General features: G+C 31.5%; 1 protein-coding gene across 1 annotated transcript in view; it reads left to right on the top strand.

The window, feature by feature from the left end:
- The window catches only part of LOC145277819 (protocadherin Fat 4-like), a 514,458-nt gene that overhangs the window by 140,027 nt on the left and 359,391 nt on the right, over positions 1-15,040 (top strand). The window contains exons 7-8 of the mRNA XM_080129718.1: positions 2,859-3,400; positions 13,532-13,628. Of these exons, the coding sequence (XP_079985844.1) occupies positions 2,859-3,400; positions 13,532-13,628 (639 nt within the window). The remainder of the gene's footprint in view (positions 1-2,858; positions 3,401-13,531; positions 13,629-15,040) is intronic.

Raw genomic sequence — 15,040 nt, 5'->3', positions numbered from 1 at the left:
GAATGTATATTAAAATATCAGAGGCATATTAAAATATCGAATATATATAAAAATTTCGGATGCATATTAAAATATAGATTGCATATTAAAATATCAAATGCATATTAAAATATCGAATATATATTAAAATCGGATGCATATTAAAATATCGAATGCATATTAAAATATCGAATGCATATTAAAATATAAAATGCATATTAAAATATCGAATGCATATTAAAATACCGAATGTATATGAAAATGTCAAAGCATATTAGAATATAGAAAGTATATTAAAATATCGGACGCATATTAAAATATCGGATGATTATTAAATTATCGAATACATATAAAAATATCGAATGCACGTAAAATATAGAATGTAAGTTAAAATATCGAATGCATATAAAAATATAGAACGTATATTAAAATATCGGATGCATACTAAAATATCTTATGTATATTACAATATCAAATTAATAAAATATATAATGTATACTAAAATATAGAATGCGTTTTAAATTATCGAATAAATTTTTTAAAATATGGAATGTATATTACAATCCCGTATTCATATTTAAATATACAATGTATATTAAAATATAAATGCATATTAAAATGTCGAACGAATATTAAAATATCGAATACATATTAAATTATAGAATGCATAAAAATATCGAATACATATTAAAATATCAAATGCATATTAAAATATCGAATGCATATTTAAATATCGACTGAATATTAATATATCGAATAAAATTTAAAATATGGAATGTATATTAAAATCCCGAATTCATATTAAAATATACAATGTATGGATATTAAAAGTGATATTAAAATTTCGGATTCATATTTAAATATCGAATGCATATTAAAATATCGAATGTATATAAAAATATATAATGTATATTATAATATCGGATTCATATTTAAATATCGGAGGCATATTAAAATATTGAAATGCATATTAAAATATAGAATGTATATTTAAGTATCAAATGCACATTAAAAATTTGAATGTATATAAAAATATCGGATGCATATTAAAATTTAGAATGTATATTAAAAATCTAATGCATATTAAAATAACGAATGTATATTAAAACAACGAATGCATATCAAATTATCGAATGTATATTAAAATATAGAATGTATATTAAAATATCTAATGCATGTTTAAATATCAAATGCCTATTAAACTATCGAATATATATTTAAATATCGAATGTAGATTTAAATATCGAATGTATATTTAAATATCGAATGCATATTTAAATATCGAATGTACATACAATATCGAATGCATACGAAAATATCGAATGTATATACTAATATAGATTGCATATTAAAATATCAAATGCATATTAAAATATCGGAGGTATATAAAAATATCGAATGTATATATAAATATGAAATGCATATTAGAATATCGAATGTATATAAAATATCGAATGTATATTAAAATATCGGATATATGTTTAAATATTAGATGAACATTAAAATTTCGAATTCATATGAAAATATTGAATTCATATTAATATATCAGATGCATATTAAAATATCGAAAAATTGGATGCATATAAAAAATAGGATTCATAAAAAATTGGATGCACATAAAAATTGGATTCATAAAAATAATTGGATTCATAAAAATTGGATGCATATAAAATAAATTGGGTGCATAAAAATATTTGGATTCATACAAAAATTGGATGCGTATAAAAATTGGATTCATAAAAAATTGAATTCATAAAAAACTGAATGCTTATAAAATAACTTGGATACATATAAAAAAATTTAATGCATATAAAAATTGGATGCATATACAAAAATTGGATGCATATAAAAAAACTGGATGCATAAAAAATTGGATTCATAAAAAAATTGGATGTATATACAAAAATTGGATGCATATAAAAAATTGGATGCATACACAAAAATTGGATGCATATAAAAAATTGGATGCATATAAAAAATTGGAACCATATAAAAAATTGGATGCATATAAAAATTGGATGCATATAAAAAATGGATGCATATAAAAAACTGGAGTCATAAAAATAATTGGATGCATAAAAAAATTGGATGCATATAAAAAATTGGAACCATATAAAAAATTGGATGCATATAATAAAATTAGATGCATATAAAAAGATTGGATGCATAAAAATAATTGGATGCATATATAAAATTTGATGCATATATAAAAATGGATGCATAAAAAATGGATGCATATAAAAAATTGGATGCATATAATAAAATTAGATGCATATAAAATTACTCATCGAACAAGCTCTTCACAACTGAAAGGTAAGTTGGACAAACTAAAAACTTTTTAACGTATTTTTCTATTTTAGAGATACAAATTGATGTCAACACATTTTGCCATTGACTTGTAAATTTCTGAACATATTTTGAAGATTGTCTTTATATTGAAACGTTTTTCTCTGTTAAATGGCATAGAAAATAGAATATTCATGTGGGAAATTATTCAAGTATGCTTTCATGTAGATCTTATATTTTTTTGCAAAAAACGTAAAATGAAAACAAAAAAAGTGCATGGACGATTTATAAAACACTAATCGAAATGTTGTTTGCTTTTGCTTTGATTTATAAACCATCTGTGCATTTCTTCTGTTCCTATTTTTCGTTTTTTGTCACTTTGTTTTCTGTTTTGCTGTCCTAAGTATTTCCTGTTTTTATGCTTCGGATGATGAAAACCAGATTGTATTTTATGTGAGCGTTTTGCAGATTACCAGTCTTCTCATTCTGCATTACATATAGTCGATTTATTATTATTATTATTATTATTATTATTATTATTATTATTATTATTATTATTATTATTATTATTATTATTATTATTATTATTTCAGTTGAAGCTGCCTTCTTCAGGCTAGATGCGATAACGGGCGAATTGACGGTGAAGTCCCTGATCGATGCCGATCCAAAGACTGGTGGCAAGGAGTTAGTTTATGTTCAGCTGACGGCTAAAGATGGTGGTGGAAAAAGTAGCCCAAGTATCACTTTATGGTTTATGGTGGATGACGAAAACGACAATGATCCATATTTCAGCCGTGTGGTGTACACGGCATATGTAGCAGAAAACGCCACTATTGGAACCGACATTGTTTTTCTGCAGGCCGAGGACGCCGATTTCTTAGCAAGCTTATCATTTGCAATCGTTAGTGGAGATGACACGAGCAAATTTCGATTCCACCCACAAAATGTTTCTTTGTTGCAGCTGAACACTATTATCAAACCGGATAAGCCAAGCCTTGATCCGGTGCAATACAATTTGAGAGTCCAGGTAAAAGACGGAGGGAATCCCGAGCGAACGGCTGAAGCAGATGTTGTGATACATGTCCAGCTGATAAACAATTACAGTCCTATATTTAGTCCATCCCATTCGACACAGGTAAATCCAGTCATAACTTTGATATGCCTTTACTAGACCAACTCAATTATTAGAAATCTGTGTCTTGAATTATATTGGCAGACATAAGAGAGAAGATGCATGTATGAAGTACATATAGGTTTATATAGATTCAGAAAGTAAATAACGTTGTATATTTTTTTATATTTCTGCACTTCGTATTCATTAATATTGGCGAGAGAATAAAAAAAAGTTATATAGTATGGAACTAAGCAAGAAAAAAGGAGTGGAGAAACAAGATACAAAAAGAAAGGACACTGGAAATGCATCATCTGCGACTTGTAATCTCCCTGTCGAAAATTCCATATCAAATTATTGAGTTTCTTGTAATAATTTCATATTTATTTTTATTATAAACTATGAACATATTATTATCTAATGAACATCTGCATAATCATAAAATATATTTAGTTGTTCAGTTACCTTTGCTCGTACATATATAAATTTTATGGAATTAGATCTGTAGATAACGTGAAATATCAATCAGAGTAAATATTCAGTAAAAATATTATTGCGTCACAAAAGTTTGTTTAAACTGATTATTATTTATGTTATAATTACTATACAATGTTATGGAAACATAACTGCATTTGCATAAGCACTTTTATATGTTTTTATAATAAATATTTATTCATTTATACGTAATATTTTTAGCATTTTTGAAAATTAATTTCATTTTATCAATATATTTAAACTTGTTCATCACACACACACACACACACACACACACACACACACACACACACACACACACACACACACACACATATATATATATATATGTATATATATAAATGATTAACAGGTTCATACATATATATATTAACAATCATATGCATATATGATTCATAAGTTCGAATATATATAATTAACACATTCAAATATATACATGAGCGTATGATCGTAAGCAGTGGAGGGCACTTATATAAAGGGGCGCAGAACACTTTGGAGCAGCCAAGAGAACATGTAGGAAACGCCAAACCTTTCCGGTCAATCATGGAAATCTTTGGATCTGTGAGGTGTGTGATTGGGCTTGTTCAAGGCAGGTCTCATTAATCACAATAAAGTGCACGATGATACGTGGTCCGTTGCTGTTGGTTTCATCCAAACCAATGACCGTCTTCAGTGTCATGTCTGCTTGAGGATGTGCAAGTCGCTGGAAGGACTGAAAAGTCATTTTCGGGGACATGGACGTTTATATATATATATATATATATATATATATATATATATATATATATATATATATATATATATATATATATATAAAAGATGAGAAACAAAACTTTGTCGTATCATCGGATCAATAAATAAGGAAGATGAGAAAAAGAATGAAAAACTTCTTAAAACCATGTACAACATTCATCCTAAGCAAGTTGAACCAACTTCCTCCAAAAGACGAAGTGTCAAAGGAATATTAAATTTACAGGCGGTTCCCAGTTTCCTCTCGGCTTTTAAAGGTTGCATTTACAAATGAAACTTTTGCACAGATCTCTTTACTTTGCCATGTTTATTTTATTAGTTTCTACAGTTGACTTTGTTTTATTTGAGACTTGCTTTACTTTATACATTAATTGTTGAGTAGTTCTTCTATTGCAATATCACCCATGTATTTTGATTGCTTTCTCTTAGAAACTATCCTATCCCATTTGCTCATAATTTTTATAATTATAATTTTAAAAAGTATGTTTGTTTATTTTCATTTCCATTTTTTTAGCCTCTCACATTATACTATTATCATGCTATAAACCTATTGCAGTTAAATTAAGTTTACAATATTTAATTTATTTTAACTATCAATCACAATTTAATTTACTGCAATGAAATTAATAATAATATTTCTATATCCCAGCTGGTTACTTATATTTTAAAGTTTTTATTTATTTTTTTTTTTTTTAAACTCCGATGGCAAGATTTGCTTTTCGGAGGAATGGTTGAATGATTTGGAATTGCATATTGAAAAACCGTGAAAAAATAAAAAGTTGACGTATATTTGTAAGAGTCTGTGCCAGTGTGCGTGTGTGAGTGTTTCTGCGTGTTCGATGAAAGTGAACGTGTGCCCCTTCCACCTCGTTTTCAGCTCGTAAACAACTTTTTCACTCTTTCTAATTCATTTCCGGATGTAAATGTCTGGGTCACGGTGACCCCAATAACCTAATTTATCATTACTTAGGCTGCATAAAATTTTATATTTAATTTATAGTTTAATATTTGGTGAGACTATACTATATTCTATTTTTATAGTTTTAATACCTTTTAATATTCTAATTTTAAAATGTGTTAGTTTAAGAATTTTTTCAGTAAACTTTATATAACAAACTTTTCAGAAAAATCTTTTGCATAGTACGCTTATTGGAATAGTACAGTCTACAATGGACTTTACCTTATCGCTTCATATGCATACATATGAATATAAAAAAAAATCCTTTATTTAGTGCCTTGGATTTTACTATTGCGCAATTATATTTCTTCATTGAACGTAACTACATTTGAAGCACTAACCGCACTGATGAGTTATAAACAGTTGGTTACTATATATATATATATATATATATATATATATATATATATATATATATATATATATATATATATATATATGTTATTAGCTTATTTATTTTGTTATTATTGTATTGTCTATTTTACATTTTTGATTCTATTTTATTATAGTTTCATGTTTATATTGGTGTTCAATAAAAATGTGTTATTAATACATTATTAACTACTAAAGATAACAGTTTATGATTATTTCTTAAATTATGTTATTGCTGATGAAGGTTTAACATATTTACTATCATTAATTGCCTTAAATAGTTTATTATCTTTTAAGCTAAATTATTATGCACTTCTGAAGGTATGGTATACAAATGCACTTTCTATTTCTAGTTTCACATCATCAGTTATATACCTTAGTAAGTTAATTACATATCAACTAAATCTATTTTCAAACTTAAGTAAATTATTTAATATCGTAATTTATTTTAAAATTCAACTGAATTATTTATTATTTGACTGGTAAACAATAATTTTGTTGTCTGCGGTTTTTCAGATGATTTTAGACAAATCTAAAGCGCCGCATCCAAAAATGTCACTTGGGTTTTGCTCAATCAGGTTTAGTTGTTTATGTTTTTGTTCGCATGTACGCATGTGTGAAGCATTTCAGAAGAAGTTAATGGACGTAAAATGCCATGTTTTGATTGTAAATGATTATTTTAATGAAAAAAAAGTATTGATAGTTCTGGGTGATTATGTTGGAAAGATTAGTTTGCAGTCATGAAACCTCGAAATCTTGCAGAAATTGGTGCTCAGCATATACGAAGAAGGACTATCCTTTGCAGGATAAATTGGTGCCTTGTAAAGAAAGCAACGTCATCAACGACTCTCTGGTTGACAGAGATAGAATACTCTTCCACTGCTGCACACCATTCTCGTTAATCAATCAAGGCTTTGGACAAGGATAGTGATTGCTTTACTTACTTGTGCCAGGCTTTTCCAGGATTGACCATGGAGTAGTTGAAAGCTGGCATCTTTGACGGTCCTCAGATCCGGCAGTTCATCAGAGATTCAGTGTTCGAAAACTCAATAAACGAAATGGAACTGGAAGCATGGCAGTGAAAAACTTTCGTGGCAATAACAGGATCAGAAACTACGCAGAAATTGTCAACAACATGCTGACTGCTTTCAGAAACCTGGGCTGCAACATGAGTATCAATATGTACCATCTATTTTCACATATGAACTGATTTCCTGTGTGTCTGTGTTCAATGAGTGACGAGTAGTGGGATAAACTCTATCAGGACCCCAAAAAAGATGGAGGAGGTATCAGAGTCGCTGGAATGCAGTTATGATAGCTAACTATTGTTGCAATCTGGAAGGAGACCATCCTACTACTACTGAGCATTCCAGGAGTTCGAAGAAATGTGTTATATTCCTAAATACTTAGGAAATAAAGACAAACGTGAGTTACACCGAGTGGTATGTGTAATGGGGTTTATTTATAATACAGAAACGTAAGGCTGCTCGCCTAAGGTAAATAGAAGTACATAGTAACAAGTATGGGGAAGAAAGTCTGATAATCAACACGTAAGACTATCCGTCTTACTGCGACTGCTTGTCTGCCGCTGTCTGCCAAACAGTCCAATATATATATACAGTTTGTAACCGGTGTATAGCCAGTTATGTTCCTTCACAACAAAATGGAATTCAAGTTCGAACAATGGCGAAACAACATGCAATTTACGTGTAGTTGCCTTATCAATGCCTACCATTCAGTTTACAGTAATCGATGTTTCTATAAGGTAATCAACATATGTTAGCAAAACATTTTTTCTCTTAAAAACAGATTTAGGATGATATGCGTTGAAAAAAATCAGCTGATAATGTCACAAAAATGTAATCGAGTTTGTCGCAAGCACAAAAACTGACCTAATGGATGTTATTTTCGTAGTCAGTAGTGCAAAAATACCCTAAATCAGTTGTAGAAGTCTAGATAACAAAAAATTAAAAAAATGTTTTTTTTTTTTTTTTTTTTTTACATTTACACCCCAAACAAGGTACATTGCCACTTTGGTGTAGGGGGCTACTATCAGCGGCAGCAACTGCTGAAGCACTATGTTGGGATTTGGGCAGCAAGATGTCGGTTCACGTTACACTTGAACTTCTGCATGTCAGTACAGTCAGGGAAGCAGGGACCTGGAATGGAATTCCAGAGTCTAGCGGTTCTGGGGAAGAAACTACTGGAGTAGAAAGCTCTCTTGCATCTAGGGATCTCTACTGTGAAGGGGTGGGATTTACCTGCTTGTCGGGTTTGTCGAGGGTGTCTACGTCGTGGGGGTACAAGTGTCTGCAGTTCGTCAGAGCATTCACCATTAAAATACTTGTAGAACGGGCAGAGAGATGCAACGTTTCGTCGATGGGACAGAGACTGAAGCTTAGATGCCAGTTCAGGGCCTATCAGATTGGCGACTCTCTTTTGAACATTGTCTAGGAGCGAGGGACTAGCAGCAGATGCACCAGCCCAAATGTGACAACAATACTCCATACATGGGCGAATAGTGGCCTTATAGAGATACAGGATACTTTCAGGTGTCAGTAGTTTTCTAACACGGTAGAGAGAGCCTACCTTTTTCGCAGCGGCCCTGGCAATGTTTTCAATATAATTGTTCCAACTCATGTTTCCTGTGAACGTTAGGCCAAGCAGTTTGAAAGATATACTCTCAGACAGGGAGTCACTGGCCATTGCTATTGGTGGCAGAGAAGGTTTCTTGTAATTATTGAAGGAAACCAGTTTAGTCTTGGCAGCACTGAATGTAACCATCCATTTATGTCCCCATTCCGCTACACATTGGAGGTCATCCTCTAGTCTTTTTGCCATTTCTTTAGTTATGTGTTCATTTGTTTTCCTGTCATGCCTGTTATAGAGTGTGATGTCATCAGCATATATACCCATCTCAGAGGCAGTTTTGTCGCGGAGGTCATTAATAAATATCAGGAACCATAGAGGCCCAAGGATAGACCCCTGAGGCACTCCCGCATTTATATCACACTGTTTAGATGTACGACCGTCGAGGACAACCTGGATTTTTCTCTTATCTAAGAAGGATTTTATTATGTTAAGTATTCTACCAGTGATACCGTATCATTTAATTTTACTGAGAAGACCCTCATGCCGTACCCTGTCAAAAGCCTTAGATATATCTAGAGCTACCGCTCTGCCCTCCCCCGCTTTGTCCAGTGAATGGTATATACGTTCAGAGATTACAGTGAGGATGTCGGCTGTGGAACGGGTTTGTCTAAATCCATATTGTTTGTCAGTCAGAAGTTTAGCATATGTAAGGTGCCGGACTAGAGCATGATTAATTATGGTCTCTTATATTTTGGCAAAAAGTGGAAGGAGGCTAATGGGGGCGATAATTTGATTGGTCAGTTCTTTCGCCAGAATTCTTGAATACTGGTACCACAGAAGCAGTTTTCCAACAGCCCGGGAAGCATGATTCATTAAGGCATTTGTTGTAGAGTTTGGAGAGAACTGGAGCTACTTCGGCTGAGCACTTTTTTAATAACACAACTGGGATAAGATCAGGTCCACATGCTTTTGAAGTGTCAAGGTTTTTTATGATAGCATGTACCTGAGCAGGAGTTATGTTTAGAGAGAGAGAGAGAGAGAGAGAGAGAGAGAGAGAGGGAGAGAGAGAGGGAGAGAGAGAGCAGTATATATGAATTTATTTGTTAGTTTAATAAGGAAAAACAGCAAAGTGATTAAGGGTTATAGATGCTCTGTATACCTAGGCATTTCGAAGCGTTATGCTTCTCATCCAAAGAGGAAAATCAAACTGGGTTTCAGATATAGCGATGTGCGAGAGTTAACTTGGAATACATTAGTAGTGTTAAGTAAAACATGAAAATAAGCATTTAAATAAACGTAAATGAAATAAAATATATATAAAAATAAAAAGGCTGAAAATAAACAAAATAGAATAAGAATATTGAGCTTCTGATATCTTCATAAGTCTCTCTATAAAGAATCCATACATATTCTTTAATCCCATTTGATATATATATATATATATATATATATATATATATATATATATATATATATATATATACACTAGCAAAAGTACCCGTCATTGACTGGGTTCAAAAACAGCCTACAGAAAATGGACTCTGATCTATGAAAGTGTGATAGGTTATGAAAAAGAAGGGTTGTAAAGAGATAGCTTCGAATTTGGGGGTATCAAAACCAAAGCAAAATATGATGAAAGTAAAAATAAAATAGATAAACCCCATAATTTATTATACCATACCTGTTCACACTGAAATATTTATCACAATATTCTGTGGATCTATATTTAAAAACCTTGTTAAACTTTGTGACATATTTCCATTCTATAGAGGTCAGGCGCGAACGAACACCCCATAATTTTATTATACCGTATTTCTTCAAACTGAAATATAATTATCAAAGTATACTTACACAGATAGATATGAAAAGTCTTTATTAAAGTTTGTGCCTATTTCCATTCTATGGAGGCCAGGTGCGAACGCAGACCCACCAATTTTATTATACCATCCCTATTTAAGTTAAAACATACTTATCAAAGTATTATTATGTACATCTATATCAAAAACACTTGTAAACGTTGTTTTAAATTTTTAAATTTTTTATTTCCATACCAGGCGCGTACGCAGACCCCACAATTTTAATAAATTATCATTATGCCAGAACAAACACACCCATTCCTGTCTGTGTCTCGATACATCTCGATACATCTTCTATCATTATATGTAATCAGTTTTGTATAATAGTCAACCATATTCGTTATCAGCCTATTCGTTACCAGACACACACACAGACGTTCAGCTTTATATATATATATATATATATATATATATATATATATATATATATATATATATATATATATATATATATGTATATATATATATTAAATGGGATTAAAAAATATGTATATATATATATATATATATATATATATATATATATATATATATATATATTCTTTAGAAATAAAAATCCAATTTGGTATTCAAATATAAATATTAATAGCACAAAGTTCATTTAGAGAGCTCGATAGTGCAATACATGAGCTATAATACTGATGAAAATGTTGATGATCTAAGATTAGTACATTTACTAAATGAATTGTACGGTAAAACTTACTGATGATTCTGGATTATGTACGGCCACTTAGCATATGATGTTAGGCGTTATAGCAACAAACAAAACTTCCAGTATATGAAAGTATTGGACTGTCCGTTAGGGAGAGTACCTCTTGGTCTATGTGACATTTGTTATTTTTATTTATGTATATTGTTATCGCTCCACAAATGCATAAACAAATTTTGAGTTTCGTAAAGAAAGCAGAAAACCCCTCTGACATGCAGATAACTTTATACATATAAATACCAGTATAGGCTGATACGCTTAGTAAAAAAGCTTAATCCTTTTTTGGATGAGTATGAACATGAGTGTGTTTCTAATAAAACGGTATAATATAACACGGTATCATATATATATATATATATATATATATATATATATATATATATATATATATATATATATATATATATATATATATATAAAAAATTAAAACGATTAAAAGCGAAGCATGCGCAAATACGAGTCCAAAATTAAACTTGTAATAATAAAAGGCAGAGGCAGCAGTGTAGTTTATATTTTGTTTTTATTATTTTTTATAAACAACAAAAACAATAACCACGAAATGAAAGCAGCAAAAAGTTCAACGATGATTAATGAAAAAAAAAAAGGCAGTCGCCGTTAGTCCCAGAGAAAGGGAGGGGAATAGTTCCGAGGTGAATCAACATTTTGTCGAAAGATGTGCTCCAAAATCCGGTCGGTTAATACGTCGAGTTACAAACAATATAAATTTCTTTTTAGTGGGGGAGAGACGAAGAGAATTTCACAAACTTGCTTCTCATGCGAATCCAATTTGATAATACTTCAGTAAGTCGCGCAGGTATGAAATGTCCTTTCTTTTTCATGTTATTTCCACCTCGCGGTGACATGCGACCGCGTAACATCCATCGCCTCCAGTAGCCAACCCAGAATCCTCTTCTTTCTCTCTCCTTTTCGGATGTTTCTGATACTTCCGTGCCATGGTAGCCCTCACGTTATGGCGTCCAGCCTTGGGTAAATTCTAAAAATAGCCTGTCACCAAGCGACACCACCGACATTTCATAACGTCGCAATCGTCTGATTTATTTCTGCCATGGACTTACGTCCACTGCTCGACTTACGTCCATAGTTGGGTCTTTTCTTTTTCTTTTTCTTTTTTTTTCTTCCCCCAGCGTTTTCCGGCCCTGGACCATGACATATATATATATATATATATATATATATATATATATATATATATATATATATATATATATATATATATATATATATATATTTATATATATATATATATATATATATAATGCTGGTGTCCCTCAGGGGTCCATCCTGGGCCCAACTCTTTTCCTTATCTACATTAATGATCTTCCAAGTAACATCCTTACATCATTTGTAGACATTTATGCTGATGACACTACCATTTATGGTAGCACATCTAAGACAGTAAACGACCAGGTTCTCTCCGATTCTCTCTCCTCTGATCTTGAGCACATGGTACAATGGGGAAAGGAGTGGCTGGTTACTTTTAATGCATCTAAAACCAAGCTTCTCTCTTTACATCATCAACATTCTGATCCACATCTGGCATCAATTGAAATGAATTGCTCTCGTCTTCAGGAGGCCTCAAGTTTTGACAAGTTTCTGGGCTTGACCATTACTCCTGATCTTAAATGGAACACGTACATCAAATCTGTTGCCAAGGACGTTGGAAAAATGGTGGGATCCTTCTATCGATCCAGTAGATATCTCACTGCTGATGTAATTCTCTATCTATATGAGAGTAAGGTACGTCCAAGGATGGAATACTGTTGCCACGTCTGGGTAGGAGCTGCTAGAAAGAACTTGTTCTGCCTTGATAGAGTTCAAAATAGACTTCGTAGTCTCGTAGGAGATGTCCTTTTCTCTTCCCTGAAACCTCTATCTTACAGAAGAGATGTTGCGAGTTTGTCTCTGGTGTATCGTTATTTTCATGGAAAGTGTTCGACTGAGCTTCAGTCTATGGTCCCCCCTCGCCAAACTTTCACAAGAAACACTCGTCTAGCTGAAAACACTATCAATAATTCCCCCCACTCTTTATCTGTGCCTAAACCTAAACGTAGATTCCATGAACAAGCTTCTTTCTCAGAACTGCACGCCTGTGGAATTTTCTTCCGTTTTCCTGCTTTCGGGCTGACTACAATATGGTTGTCTTCAAGTCTAACGTAAATAAGTTCTTGATGAGCCGTTCCATATAAGTTAACAAATTTACCGAATTTTCATTACTAATGATTACTATATTGTCCAATTTCTACTGTACACTTTTTAACCCTTATCCCCGAGTGGCCTCTTGGCCTTGATAATGTGGTGATGCCTGTATATATATATATATATATATATATATATATATATATATATATATATATATATATATATATATATATACAATTTCTATGTGACTTTCTCCACAACAGGTAAACGAAGATGCTGTTATAGGAATGTCGGTTGTAATGATAACTGCTGCAGACAATGACTCGGGCGATGATAAGAACATTGTATATCGGATCACAGGTAAGATTTGGAAGTCAAACTATTGATCGCTATAGTCCCTTTTCAGTTTTTCGAAGTTTTTAGACTAGCTCTCGCTTAGCTTCTAAATAAGTTCCTAGCGTCACCTTTTTCCATATATCCAGTTTTCCAAAGTAAAAACAACTTTAATTAATACTAGCAATCGGTGCCCGGCGTTGCCCAGGTGTTTTGAAGTGTATGCTGAGGAAAAAAAAACGGTAAATTTTTTTAAACTTTGACCCCTATTATGACCTCTTAACATTTATTGTTTAGGGATCAAGTAAAGTTAATAAGTTAGATCCATGTCCAAGGAATCTATATATAAAATATCACGTGTTTAGACCCTAAATTGTAGGAGAAGTTTGGTAGAGTTCTCAAAGGTCAAATTATTGAATATTGACCACGTAATCGCCAAATTTCTGTCGAAAACCTATCACATCGATTTTCCCAAATCTCAGTACCCTGTATATCAAATTTCGAATCTGTAGGCTTAAAATTGACAGAGTTTTAGCGTAGGGAAATGCACACAGACGCACAGACACACACAGACACTATCACTTATATATATATATATATAAACATAAACATCATATATATATATAAGGATAATAGTACGCCATATATATAACAAAAGACCATTATTTACTGAAGTGAAAGAAAAACCGGGGGAACTTTACCCAAAAATAAATCTATATTTTTTTGTGTGTATTGATAGTCTTATCAACACCCCTTTTTTTCTATTTATTTAAAAAAGAAAATACAACTTTGTTATTTATGAGTCGTGGAATTGCATTAATCTGCAAAAGATCTAGCTAATGTGCATATTTTTTATCGTTTTTAATTAATTCCCTATTAGTTTTTTTTTCGGTTCTCTTATACGATGATCATCTTTATTTAACTATTACGTGTAATTATATTCATACAGATATTCTATATGATTTATATTTGCGTAATATTTGCGTAGAAATGAAGAAAATCAAATTTACTGTGTGTTTATCGTGTTGCCATAACAACGTGACGTAGCCAAGGACGGTAGTGGACGTGAGTGTGTGTGCGTGTGTGCGCGTGTTTTCGTGCTGTGTTTATATTATGCATATTGTTTCGTATCTTATCAACTTTTTCGAATCTATGTGTACAGTAATACAAACCCGTTTTTCGAGCTGAATAAATATGTTACATTGAATAAAAACACGAAAAATATATCCAGTTTGGTAGAAAAGTAACTTATCTTGCCTTTAATAACATTTATTTGTTATATATTTGTTTTTTGACAACTTTTTCGAATCTATGTGTACAGTAATACAAACCCGAAATGAAAAGACCTCGAGTGAACGCGCGTTTTATATAAAAATAAGTATTTTTAAATTTTATCTTTCTAGCTTTAAAAAAAGTTTTAAAATTTTATCAGCCGGCAT

Source organism: Euprymna scolopes, chromosome 6, assembly GCF_053919585.1.
Source record: "Euprymna scolopes isolate OS-2025 chromosome 6, ASM5391958v1, whole genome shotgun sequence".
In the NCBI taxonomy this organism is placed as follows: domain Eukaryota; kingdom Metazoa; phylum Mollusca; class Cephalopoda; order Sepiida; family Sepiolidae; genus Euprymna; species Euprymna scolopes.
Note: the sequence above shows the minus strand (reverse complement) of the source record. Positions and strands in the feature narration are given on the sequence as shown.